The 13,711-nt window shown below is 40.0% G+C and overlaps 1 protein-coding gene across 3 annotated transcripts in view; it reads left to right on the top strand.

The window, feature by feature from the left end:
- ida (anaphase promoting complex subunit 5 ida) overlaps positions 1–13,711 on the top strand; it is a 113,616-nt gene that overhangs the window by 75,779 nt on the left and 24,126 nt on the right. For all 3 annotated transcript variants that reach the window (XM_071658198.1, XM_071658197.1, XM_071658199.1), the window contains exons 11-14: positions 1,239–1,367; positions 1,954–2,190; positions 6,462–6,658; positions 12,586–12,835. In XM_071658198.1, the coding sequence (XP_071514299.1) occupies positions 1,239–1,367; positions 1,954–2,190; positions 6,462–6,658; positions 12,586–12,835 (813 nt within the window). The remainder of the gene's footprint in view (positions 1–1,238; positions 1,368–1,953; positions 2,191–6,461; positions 6,659–12,585; positions 12,836–13,711) is intronic.

Here is a 13,711-nt window from a genome sequence, read left to right as displayed (position 1 = left end):
GTATACTGGGGTCAATGTGCTGTCAGTGGACCGAACCAGGGCTTGTGAAACAACCAGGGTAAACCATGGAAAGGTCTGTGGGACTTGGATGTTGATAGGTAGCTGTGGTGTAGGTGCATTGCATATGACAGCTAGAGAATGAGTGCAAGTGGATGTGGCTCTTCTTCTTCTGTTTCCTGGCATGACCTCACTGATGCAGGGTGGGGGAGGGATACTGTTACCTTTTGGGCGGGGTGGTGCTGATATGGATGAAGGCAAGTTTGAATATGTACATTTGTATATATGTATGTGTATGTACATGTATGTATATGTATGTATGTGTATGTGCATGTGAAGTGTACATATGTATATATGTATGTGTATGTATATGTATGTATGTGTATGTGCATTTGAAGGGTCTGGGTAAACCATGGAAAGGTCTATGGGGCCTGGTTGTGGACAGGGAGCTGTGGTTTCGGTGCATTACACATGACAGCTAGAGACTGAGTGTGAATGAATGTAGCCTTTTTTGTCTGCTTTCCTGGCGCTACCTCACTGAAGCTGGGGGTGGCGATGCTGTTTCCTGTGAGATGGGGTAGTGACAGGAATGGATGAAAGTAAGCAAGTATGAATATGTACATGTGTATATATGTAAATGCCTGTGTATGTGTATGTTGACATTTATATGTATGTATATGTGTTTATATGGGCATTTATGTGTATATGAATGGTTGGGCCATTCTTCGTGTGTTTCCTTGCGCTACCTCACTGATGCGGGAAACAGCGGTTAAGTATGATAAATATAAATAGTATGAGTGGATGGGCCTTTCTTCATCTGTTTCCTAGCGCTACCTTGCTTACGCAAGAAATGGCTATCTAGTATAATGATCATAGATATGTTATTTGTTTAGAATTATTTCAAGGAATAGTATTTTGATTTTAGAATGTTTGACGTATATTTACTAATACCTCAACCAATGTTAAGAAGGTTGCATATATTGTATGAATTAAACCATTAGCTAGCTAAGCATTTTTAGGATTGGCTATGGTTGCACAAAAAAAAAAACTGAAAAAGATGAAATAATTCAGACCAGTGCTTGTAGGATGAGTTTTAATGCAACCAGGTGGACAAATTGTCATAATTTAATGAAAGAAGCTGGAATTTAGAAATTAGGGAATATAGGTAGGCAGAGGAATGTATTAGTAAGATGTAAAGTCTTTAGAAACAAGACATGATTTTTTTCATTGATTTATTTCAGGCCCAGTTGATGAGACGATCCATGGTGAAAAGTTGTGAACTTTCCTTAAGCTACCTTAGTTCATTAGGTTGCCTCAACCATGCAGCACAGCTGGCTCACACGCGAGCAACACCTGCACATCTTCTACAGGTTAGACATGAATTGTAACTTTATGAAGATTGACATATCCTATGAAGGGATTTACTTTAATTGAACATCATAAGTCTTTGAAAGTTTTTGATGCCGCATTGCTTTTACTCCTTTTGCCTGACAATGTCATAAACAAACAGACAAGAACCCAATTTTCACACATCCAGTTGAATGGTGTGCATGTGTTTGATGATTTTATTCTCTCTATCTATTTTTCTATCTATCTATCTATCTCAGGAGCCTAACAAGGATAGAAGGGACTTCTGGGTCAGAGGGTAAGATAAGATATATATGTATTATTTTCCCTTACCATTTCCACGATAGTAACAGTGTCAGGAGGATGATTGAGCCTTTGAGGAAAAATTCTGTTTTGAATCCTTTTTCTGTTTCTGCCAGTAGCAAGTATTAATTCTGTTGTGAAAGTTTGGGTGGAAAGGTTTCCAGTCCCCTATTACTGCCTTTCTTGGTCATGTACAACACTTGGGAGATGTGTTGGTAGTATTAGACCTCATGTACCCCAAAGGATTATAATGTGTATTGAAACTTCTAATGTGAATGCAGAACTAATGTATTAGTTTTCTTACAGAGCATAGTAAGAGCAGAGGCCTTGAACTGTCAGCACAGCTTAGTATCATTACAACATGGAGCTTGGGCACTACGGGCAGCTCTGTGGGCTACCTGGGGCGTTTCTACTATGACTGCTCTAGCTTCACAGTTACTACTTCACCTCAACACTCACCATCCTACAAATCCAACAACATTCTACTCTTCTCAGCCTACTTGTGCCTCCATATGCAACATTGCCGTTGGACTTGCGAATTTAGTAAGATCATTTTTTTTAGTTTTAGTATGAAGTGTTTACTTGTTAATGAGAAAATAGTTTCTGAAAAGAGGCCACACAAAAAATGTTTTGTGACCAAAAGGGTTTATCCTTCCCTCCCATTTTTTACTTTTCCAAAAAAAAAAAAAAAAGGAACAGAGAAGGGGGGCATGTGAGGATATTCCCTCTTAAGGTTCAGTCCTCTATTCTTAATGCTACCTTGCTGATGCAGGAAATGGCGAATACGGATGAAAATGAAATGTATATTTTATTATTAATATTATTATACTTGATTGCCATTTCCTGCATCAGCAAGGTAGTGCCAGGAAACAGACGAAGAAAGACCCATCCACTCATATACACACACATATACATACACATACGTGTACATACGTATAGGTACATATATTTGCTTGCCTTCATCCATTCCTGGCGCCATCCCGCCCCAGAGGAAACAGCATTGCTACCCCCAGCTTCAGCAAGATAGTGCCAGGAAAACAGACAAAAAAAGGCCACATTCACTCAAACTCAATAGCTAGCTGTCATGTGTAATGCATTGAAACCACAGCTCCCTTTCCACATCCAGGCCCCACAGACCTTTCCGTGCTTTACCTCAGACACTTCACATGCCCTGGTTCAGTCCATTGACAGCACATCGAACCCGGTATACCACATCGTTCCAATTCACTCCATTCCTTGCATGCCTTTCACCCTCCTGAATGTTCAGGCCCCAATCACTCAAAATCGTTTTCACTCTATCCCTCCATTTCTGATTTGATCTCCCGCTTCTCCTTCTTCCCTCCACCTCTGACATATATTCCCTTTGTCACTCTTTCCTAACTCATTCTCTCCATGTGTCCAAACCATTTCAACACACCCCCTTCTGCTCTCAACCACACTCTTTTTATTACCACACATCTCTCTTACCCTTTCATTACTTACTTGATCAAACCACTTCACACCACATATTGTCCTCAATGATTTAATTTCCAACACATCCACCCTCTTCCGTACAACCCTATCTATAACCTGTGCCTCACAACCATATAACATTGTTGGAACCAGTATTCCTTTGAACATACCCATTTTTGCTCTCTGAGCTAATGTGCTTGCCATCCACACATTCTTCAATGCTCCCAGAACCTTTGCCCCCTCCCCAACCCTATGACTCGCTTCCATGGTTCCATCTGCTGCTAAGTCCACTTCCAGATATCTAAAACACTTCACTTCCTCTAGTTTTTCTCCATTCAAACTTACATCCCAATGAACTTGTCCCACAACCCTACTGAATCTAATAACCTTGCTCTTATTCACATTTACTCACAACTTTCTCCTTTCACACCCTTTACTAGACTCAGTCACCATCCTCTGTAGTTTCTAACCCAAATCAACCACCAGTGCTGTATTATGAGCAAACAACAACTGACTCACTTCCCAGGCCTTCTCATACACAACAGACTGCATACTTGCCCCTCTTTCCAAAAGTCTTGCATTCACCTCCCTAACCACCCCATCCATGAACAAATTAAACAACCATGGGGACATCATGCACCTCTGCTGCAAACCAATATTTACTGAGAACCAATCACTCTCTTTTCTTCCTTCTTGTACGCATGCCTTACATCCTTGGTAAAAACTTTTCACTGCTTCTAGCAACTTACCTCACACACCATATACTCTTAAAACCTTCCACAAAGCATCTCTATCAACCCTATCATATGGATTGGCCTCTCTTCATCTGTTTCCTGGTGGTACCTCACTGACGTGAGAAACAGCAAGTATAATGATAGTAGTAATAATATTTATGATAATGATAATAAATATTATTTATAAATATAAATATTATTATTTTTTTTTTTTTTTTTTCCAAAAAGAAGGAACAGAGAAGCGGGCCAGGTGAGGATATTCCCTCAGAGGCCCAGTCCTCTGTTCTTAACGCTACCTTGCTAACGCGGGAAATGGCGAATAGTTTGAAAGAAAAAAAAAGAAAATAATAATGATAATAATGATAGTGTATTATTTTATTATACTTTGTTGCTGTCTCCCACGTTAGCAAGGTAGCGCAAGGAAACAGATGAAAGAATAGCCCAACCCACCCACATACTCATGTATATATATATACTCGCCCTCACATGCACATATACATAGCAATACATTTCAATGTATTCATACATATACAAACACAGACAAATACATATATACACATGTACATATTCATACTTGCTGCCCTAAACCATTCCCGTCGCCACCCTGCCGCACATGAAATGGCACCCCCTTCCCCCCGCACGCATGCGAGGTATTGCTAAGAAAAGACAACAAAGGCCACATTCGTTCACACTCAGTCTCTAGCTGTCATGTGTAATGCACCGAAACCACAGCTCCCTTTCCACATCTAGGCACCACAAAACTTTCCATGGCTTACCCCAGACACTTCATATGCTCTGGTTCAATCCATTGACAGCACATCGACCCCTGTATACCACATCATTCCAGTTCACTCTATTTCTTGCACACCTTTCACCCTCCTGCATGTTCAGGCCCTGATTGCTCAAAATCTTTTTCACTCCATCCTTCCACCTCCAGTTTGGTCTCCCACTTTTCCTAGTTCCCTGTTGGTAACTCAGTTATACAAGGTTTCAATAACATTACCATAAAATTATTGGTAAGCTTTGGAAGATAAACGTATAATGTATTTTGTCAACACTACCATAACCACTTTATTCACCACATTACAGTACATCTTCATAACTCACTGTGTCCTGGACTAGATTTATTGGAGTTCAGGCTGGGCAACATGTTCCTTGGGTGCAACCTTGTTCCCCAGGTGTGTCAGGCTAAGTGTCCTGATCTTTTGAGATTTGTTCATACATCTTCAAATAATATTCTTTGGCTTGTTCCCACAAAGAGGTCTTAGAAAATTGAAGAAGACTTGAGAAAATTTTCTTTAATTTTTCATGTGAATTATGAAGATTTTGGTACCATTGTGAATCAACATTATGAAGGTAAATGTTAACGCATGCATCAGTCATCACTTACACTCTCTGTGTACAAAGCAATGCTTTTCACCTTCTCTTCCCGCCAAGGAGTACGGCTTCCCTGAAGGAATGAAACTCCCTAAACCACATGAGTCACATTATTTGATTTATGCATTTTTATTTTTCATGACCATTCTAGAACGTAATTATTATGTAAGTTAATAGGTCCCTGTATTGTGCCAATGTATAAAAGCAAAGGGGACAAAGATTAGTGTTGAGACTACAGAGGTTTGTTGAGTGCACCAGGTAACTTTTATGGGAGAGTAGTGATTTAGAGGGTGAAGGCATATACAGTGCATCAACCTGGGGAGGAACAGTGTGGTTTCAGAAGTGGCAGAGGATGTGTGGATCAGACGTATGTTCCAAAGAATACTTAGAGAAACAGAAAGGTTTGTATGTGGCAATTATGGATCTGGAGAAAGCATATGATAGGGCTGATAGAGATCCTTTGTGGAAAGTCTTACAAATAGATATATGGAATTGGAGGAAAGCTACTAGAAGCAGTGAGAAGTTTTTATCAAGAGTGTAAGGTGTGTGTGCAAGCAGAGAGAGAGAGAGAGAGAGAGAGAGAGAGAGAGAGAGAGAGAGAGAGAGAGAGAGAGAGAGAGAGAGAGGGGGGGGGGGATGAGTGGTTTTGGTAAAAGTGGGACTGCAGCAGTGGTATATGATGGTGTGGTGAGGGAGGTAAATGTTGGGGTCGTGGAGAGAGGAGTATGTATGCAGTATGTAGGTGAAAGCAGGCTTGGGAAGTGAGTCAGTTTTTGTTTACTGATGGCACAGCACTAGTGACATATTTAAGTGAGAAGCAGCAGAAGTTGAAGTCTGAGTTTTGGAGAGTATGTTATAGGAGGAATTTGAGAGTAAATGTGAGCACTTATTGATAGTTATGCAGAGTAAACTAAGAATAGGCTAATCAGCCTTCGCATCCCTTTGTATGCTGGTCCAGAAAAAATGGTTTGGTGGGAAGTTACATGGTGCATATCACATGGTGTCATCTGTTGGTGGACACTCTCAATTTAATTCTTCTTGAAGTGGGTGTAAGGATGATGTGTAGTTCTAAAGGTGGTGAAGACTTATCTTGTGTTTTGGACAATATGATTAATTATATGTGATATAATGGAAAAATTTCTTTTGTAATGAAACATACAGAGAGACTTATAGCTGACTACAAGTGTTATCTTGCATGATGTAGGTTCAGAAAAGTTTCTTACTTTAAAACTCATATTATTCAAATTGCAGGGAGAATACCATTTGGCAGGTGATGTGTTGCAACATGCTCAGGAGAGATTCCCTGCTCATGGACAACATTCTCATACCTGGATGTTTGCTCAGGCCCACATCACTCTTAATGATCTTCTATACCAGGGGCGATGGACAGAGGCACAAACTGTTATTACTAATATGGCTACATCTCATCCCACAGAAGCTAAGTTAAGGTACATTACCTATTATGCAAATCAGCTGCATGGTTTTGTTTTTCAATTAGAAGTTAGAAGTGAAAGCAGGTAGGAGGGTGAAAAATATTTTGTGATTAAATTTTATAAGCAGAATCTGCATGTACACATGGATATATGTATGCTGTTTCATGTAATTATAGTTGGATTGTGCATGCACTGATCATCGCTTATTTTTATTAAGAACTAGGAATACATGGAAAGAATGGGGGACACTGATTGAGCACAGTAATGCCTCCCAAAAACAATGATAAGCATGCAAAGGTGTTTGGTCAGGGGAAGAAGATCATGCACTGTTTTGCATGTACTTTTTGCTTGTGGTGGGTTGATTTACTAACAGATTTTCTACAAAAGCTTCCTTTATCCATGTAGTATTATGTTTTGACCTTCAGATTATCAATTTACCTGTGTAGTATTTTATTTAGACCCTATAGATAATCATCTTACAACACATCCACCCTCCTCCGTACAACCCTATCTATAGCCCATGCCTCGCAACCATAAAACATTGTTGGAACTACTATTCCTTCAAACATAGCCATTTTTGCTCTCCGAGATAATGTTCTTGCCTTCCACAGATTGTTCATCACTCCCAGAACCTTCACACTTCCTCCCTCACCCTGTGACTCACTTCTGCTTCTATGGCTCCATCTGCTGTTAAGTCCACTCCCAGATATCTAAAACACTTCACTTCCTCCAGTTTTTCTCCATTCAAACTTACATCTCAATTAACTTATCCCTCAACCATACTGAACCTAATAACCTTGCTCTTATTCACATTTACTCTCAACTTTCTCCTTTCACACACTTTTCCAAACTCGGTCACCAGCCTCTGCAGTTTCTCACATGAATCAGCAAACAACTGACTCTCTTCCCAGGCCCTCTCATCCACAACAGAGTGCACACTCGCCCCTCTCTCCAAAGCTCTTACATTCATTTCCCTAACCACTCCATCCATATATAAATTAAACGACCATGGGGACATGACACACCTCTGCCACAGACCGACATTCACTGGAAACCAGTCACTCACCTCTCTTCCCACTCTTACGCATGCCTTACATCATTATTAAAAACTTTTCACTGCTTCTAGCAACTTACCTCCCACACCATATACTCCTAGAACCTTCCTTAAGCTTTTCATCTCTATCAACCCTATCATATGCCTTTTCCAGATCCATAAAAGGTACATACAAATCCATTTTTTCTAGATATTTCTCACATACATTCTTCAAAGCAAACACCTGATCCACACATCTTCCACTTTGGAAACCACACTGCGTTTTCCTAGTCTAATGCTCTGTACATGCCTTCACCCTCTGGATCAATACCCTCCCATATAACATCTCAGGAATACTCAACGAACTTATGCCTCCGTAGTTTGAAAACTCACAATATGTGGTGTGAGTTGGTTTGATCGAGTAAGTAATATAAGGGTAAGAGAGATGTGTGAAAATAAAGAGTATGGTTGAGAGAGCAGAAGAGAATGTGTTGAAATGGTTTGGACATATGGAGACAATGAGTGAGGAAAGATTGACAAAGAGGATATATGTGTCAAAGGTGGAGGGAACAAGAAGTAGGAGACCAAATTAGAGATGGAAGGATGGAGTGAAAAAGATTTTGAGCAATTAGGACCTGAACACACAGGAGGGTGAGAGGCATGCAAGGAATAGAGTGGATCAGAATGATGTGGTATACTGAACCAGGGCATGTGAAGTGTCTGGGGTTAACCATGGAAAGGTCTGTGGTTTCGGTGTAATTACACATGACAGCTAGAGACTGAGTGTGAACGAATGTGGTCTTTTTGTCTGTTTTCCTGGTGCTACCTTGCTCAAGCAGGGGATAAGTGATGCTGTTTTCCTATGGGGTGGGGTAGCGACAAGAATGGATGAAGGCTAGCAAGTATGAATATGTTCATGTGTATGTATGTAATGTCTGCATATGTGTATGTAAAAGTGTATATGTTGATATGTATATGTTTATATATGTGCATATGTGGGCATTTATGTGTATATATGTGAATGTGAGTGGATGGGCCATTCTTCATCTGTTTTCTGGCGCTACCTCACTGACACAGGAAACAGCGATTATGTATAATAAATGAATAAATGAATGAATTAGATAATCATCTTAGGTGTTACATGTTGCCTCTATTTTGCAGTAGTAGTAGTAGTAGTAGTAGTAGTGGGTTGCATTCAAGAGCTTAGGTACTTCTGCTTGGAATTAGGGAGGGATATTGGTGGTGGTTGAGTGAACCAACATTGCACATTTCATTACAAACCCCTTTTCAGACCTAGATTGCTGCCTTTTTCTTTCTTGCCTCATCCACATGTGGGTTTCTGGTATTCAACCCCATTCCCACATATCTCATACACAGCACTTGACAGCACATAACTCACACTCTTTATCTATCTATATCTCAGATGCCTGTTCACTCCAGGAACTCCCATCATAAGGTTAGTCATGACAAAAGAGTCTCCACTTATCCCAGCCATTACATGCCTCCCTTGCACACATTATTTCATGCATTCATCCACCATTTCTCTCCCTTTGGTATTCTTCCACTCTATTTCCCTTTCTCACAGGTGGCCTTCCTCTCATAATAATCCCTTTCATTATACTTTCATACACTCTCCTTGCAAACTCCCAGTCTTACATTCTTTAAATATACTCAAGCCACTGTAAAGTATTGTTTCACCCACTCTACCAGTCCACAATTCCTTCCCTCCTTCCTTAGCTCATGTCCTCTCACCAACCCCTGATCTTACTTTCAAGACTTTTCCAAACCATTCTTCCCCTTTACCCTTGAGCTTTGCTTCACTCAGAGCCAGAACATCCAGGTTTCTTTCCTCAAACATACTGCCTATCTCTCCCCTTTCTTCTCATTTTGGTTACATCCACACACATTCAGACACCTCAATCTGAGCCTTCAAGAAGGATGAACACTCCATGCTTGACTCCTTCATCTGCTTCCTCTTTCAGAAATTGAAATACAAGAAGGGGAGGGTTTGAAGCCTCCGGCTTCTGCCCCCTTTAGTTGCCTTCTACGACATGAGAGGAATACAGTGACATCGCACAGCCCTACATCACAACTACATGTATACTGAAATTTTCATTCAACTTTCCATCCACTCTTACCAATGCATGTGCTCTTCTGTCAAAGGCTTTCACACTATGCAGCAACTGTCCCCCTTGCCCAATATATCCATAACACATTCCATAATGCATTCCACTCTACTGTGTCATATACTTTTTCAGATCCATAAATGCTGCTTACAACTTCTTATCTTTTGTCATATACTTTTCCAGATCCATAACTGCTGCTTACGACTTCTTATCTTTTGCTAAATACTTCCACGGTCATCTTCACCACAAATATCTGATTCACTTATCCCTTACCTTTCCTAAATCCTCCTTGCTCTTCACTTGCAATGCCGTCAGTCTCTTTCATCACTATCGATCAACATTCTTGCATAAACTTTTCCTGTTATACTTAACAAATGCATTTCCTTATAATTGCTACATACATCTTTAGCAAGTTTTCCTTTGAATAAAGGAACAATAATAGCTTTCACCCAGTCGTCAGGGTATAAATCTATGCATATCTCAGATGCTCATTCCTACTGGAAGCCTCTGAAAGGGGTGGTGGCCTTGGCAATATAGTCTCCATAACTAAAGAAATCCAGTGCTGCTTCTTAACCTTTAGTGCCTCACCCTTAACAGGCCACTGGCAGAGGGCAAGTCTAGCACAGTGTTTGTAGAGGCTCTGCCTAATGTTCCTAATGACTACCGCTATCTAATGATTCTGCCATTTTGCTGAAAGGCAGGGCTAGCGCATAGTGCTCACCACAGGAAAACCTAGAGTTATGAAGAATGAGCTGCATGACTTCAGTGTTGTCAAGTGTTATATGACAAGGAGAGATTGTATGTTTGTGGACAGAATATTCTATGCCAATATTCTACGTTAGAGGCAGAAAGTGAAGATGCTATCTAGGTCAGAGGAGTGCAACTTGACAACCTCTAAAGTACTGGCTTACTAAACAGATGTAGTACTGATGATGTACCACCCTGGTTGTTGGTTGCCTACCAACTACTGCCTTCAGGCACAACACCTATCTGTTTTCTTTTTCTATGTTTTCTAACCACTTGTTGATTCTCTGGCACCAATTCAGAGTAGTGCCGTTTGTTGAGAGGGGTTGGGTGGGTGTCAGGGTCTCCTTGACTTTTGTCATGGGACTGGGCTCCAGTCCCACTTCCATAGCTGTAGCTCCTAGACATGGCTATTTTTTTATCCACTTCTGCAACCTTCCCTCTATTGAACACAAACTGATACCTCCAGCCTGAAAGTTTTACTTCTTTCTGGAACCCAACTGTCTAAGGCTGCTTCTTGTGTGCATTATCAGATCTCTGACTACAGAAGTCCTTTGTCAAGTGGTAGGATTATGTTCCTGGAAGATCCTGTGGTTGGTAAAACCATGATATACAACATATTGTGCTTATGAGTAATTGGGGGTTACAGGAAGCGACCTTCAAGATGAATACCATGATATAATGAAAATTTTAGGGTTAAAAAATAAAAGGATTTTTTCAAAAACAACATGATTATTCTATGAAAATACAAAGAAATGACATACAAAACTGTATGTCACTACTGAATTCATGCCTTTGAATAAAGGAACAATAATGGCTTTCACCCAATCCTCAGGCACAACACTCATATGTGTTTCCTTTTTCTGTTTTTGCTTACCTTATGATTTTTCAAAATCTGTGGTAGTAAAACCACTTATTGACCCTGGCACCAGTTCAAAGCAATGCCACTTGTTGAGAAGGATTTGGTGGGTCTCAGGGTCCACTTGACTGCTGTTATGGGACTAGGGTCCAACCCATCCCCATAGCTGCAGCTCCTAGACCTGGCTTTTTTTTTTTTTTTCTTGTATCCACTTCTGCAACCTTCCCTCTGTTGAACACAAACTGTTACCTCCATCCAAAAAGTTTTACTTGGCTAACACCAATCCTTGTTCACTCATTTCTTCTCTCCAAAAATTCAGTCTTTTTCTTCTGCTTGCAAATTATATGGATTTTTTTCTTTTACCGTACTTTCTCTGCTCTTTCAGAAAACTATTCTGGTAAAAGACAGTAACTGCTGTTGAGCGATGACATCCATGTTTTGAGAATTATTCGGCATTCAGTTGGATGATGAAGGCATCTTTGATTGAAAGATGCTGGTTGGCATAAGGGCAAACCCAGATTGAGATTTGGTCCTCTACCACTTGATAAGTGGTTAGTTAGTGGTGAGAGGTATGAACCTCTCCAGAAGGCAGGGGTTTAGAGGCATCTAACACCAGGAATCTTAAGAGATTCTCAGGAAAAGTGTTCTCTTTTTTCAAAATTTACATTTTTGTTTCAACTTTAACCTTATCCTGGTGCACTGTAAGGTATTTTATCTTTTTCTATCACTTGTTTGTTCTGGCTACTTTTCATTTTGTTTCTAATGAATGGTGACCCTTCAAGAGTTTTAATTAGTCACAGTTACCTCTGAAATTTCACTTGTCAGAAAACTCTCACAGCTTGGTGTATTCTGGGTTTGTTTGTGGAATAGAAAACTTTAACCCTCAATCCACATTCTTAGGAGTGCATGTGACTCTAGGCTTATAATTTGTGACATACTTTTGAACATAAAGTGTCATGTCCATGTCTTTGCTGTCATCATAGATTTCAGTATCAGGTTTTTATTTCCAGATCATTGACCAATCTGTGTTACTCACGATTATAGTAATATTTAAAAAAAAAGAATAAGGCAAAGGTTTGATATAGCACATTGTCATTGATGACTTGATCACATTGATAGCATTACAGTCAAAGAAAAAGTTATGATTTTCTGCTAATTTTGCTGTGCATCTTGTTTGCAGAAATTGTGAGCTGTTGATGTCGAAGGGTGAACTCACAGAGGCATGGGAACTTCTAGGTGAATTACGAAAGGACCCAGAAGTTGTTGGAGAGTTGCGTGTGAGACTTCTATTAGTAGAAAGTTGTGCAGCTGTTGCAGGTGGAGGCCATGCTGTTGCTGTACCTTTGTTGGTGGAGGCTCTGACTACTGCTCATGATCACCATCTAACCTACCTAGCAGCTCTTACACACTTACACACCGCCAATGTTCAGGTAATGAGATATTTCTTCTTATATCTTTGGTAAACCAAGGAAAGGTCTGTGGAGCTTGTTTGTGGATAGGGAGCATTCATTTTGGTGCATTACACAAGACAGCTAGCGAATGAGTGTGAGTGGATGCTGCCTTTCTTCATCTGTGCCTGGCATTACCTTTCTAACATGGGACATGGCAATAAAGTATGAAGAAAAAAATCTTTATAAATAAAAAGCATGGTTGAGAGTAGGTAAGAAGGTGTGCTGAGATGTTTGGATGTGGAAAAAATGAGTTAGGAGAGGTCGACAAAGAGGATATATGTAACAGAAGTGAAGGGAACAAGAAAAAAGGAGACCAAATTGGAGATTCAAGGATGGAATGAAAAATATTTTGAGTGATTGGGACCTGAACATGCGAGAGGGTGAAAGGCATGCAGTGGATAGAGTGACTTGGAATATGTGCACAGACAGCCGGAGAATGGATGTGAGCAAATATGGAGTTTCTTCGTGTGTTCCTGAGGCTACCTTGCTAGTATAAAAAGAAATCTTTAGCATTAATTGATTAATTTCTGAGTTCATGTCAAAAATGAAACAAGACTGGTTAGATGATATAAGGTGAAGATAGAATGCATTCAGGAATGTTGAGATAAAAAGGCCGTATTACGCATACATATTGAGAGAAATTAAAAAGAAGAAATTTACTTGTAAAAATGGATTTTGGTGTAGACAGATATCTGAAAGTCTCAGCTTTGTTTTACAGGGAAGGTTGAGGGGCCTTTAATGGTTTTGGTGATGCAGGTAAAGAGAAGATATCTGATACAAAGAGAAGTTACAGAACTAGGGGATTACAAGAAGTCAAAAAGTTTATGCGAATAAAAAGTAAGAGACAGGAGTCAC

The sequence above is a fragment of the Panulirus ornatus genome, chromosome 66 (genome assembly GCF_036320965.1).
Source record: "Panulirus ornatus isolate Po-2019 chromosome 66, ASM3632096v1, whole genome shotgun sequence".
NCBI lineage: Eukaryota > Metazoa > Arthropoda > Malacostraca > Decapoda > Palinuridae > Panulirus > Panulirus ornatus.
The sequence above is the reverse complement of the archived record's forward strand: the minus strand, read 5'-3'. Positions and strand labels throughout refer to the sequence as shown.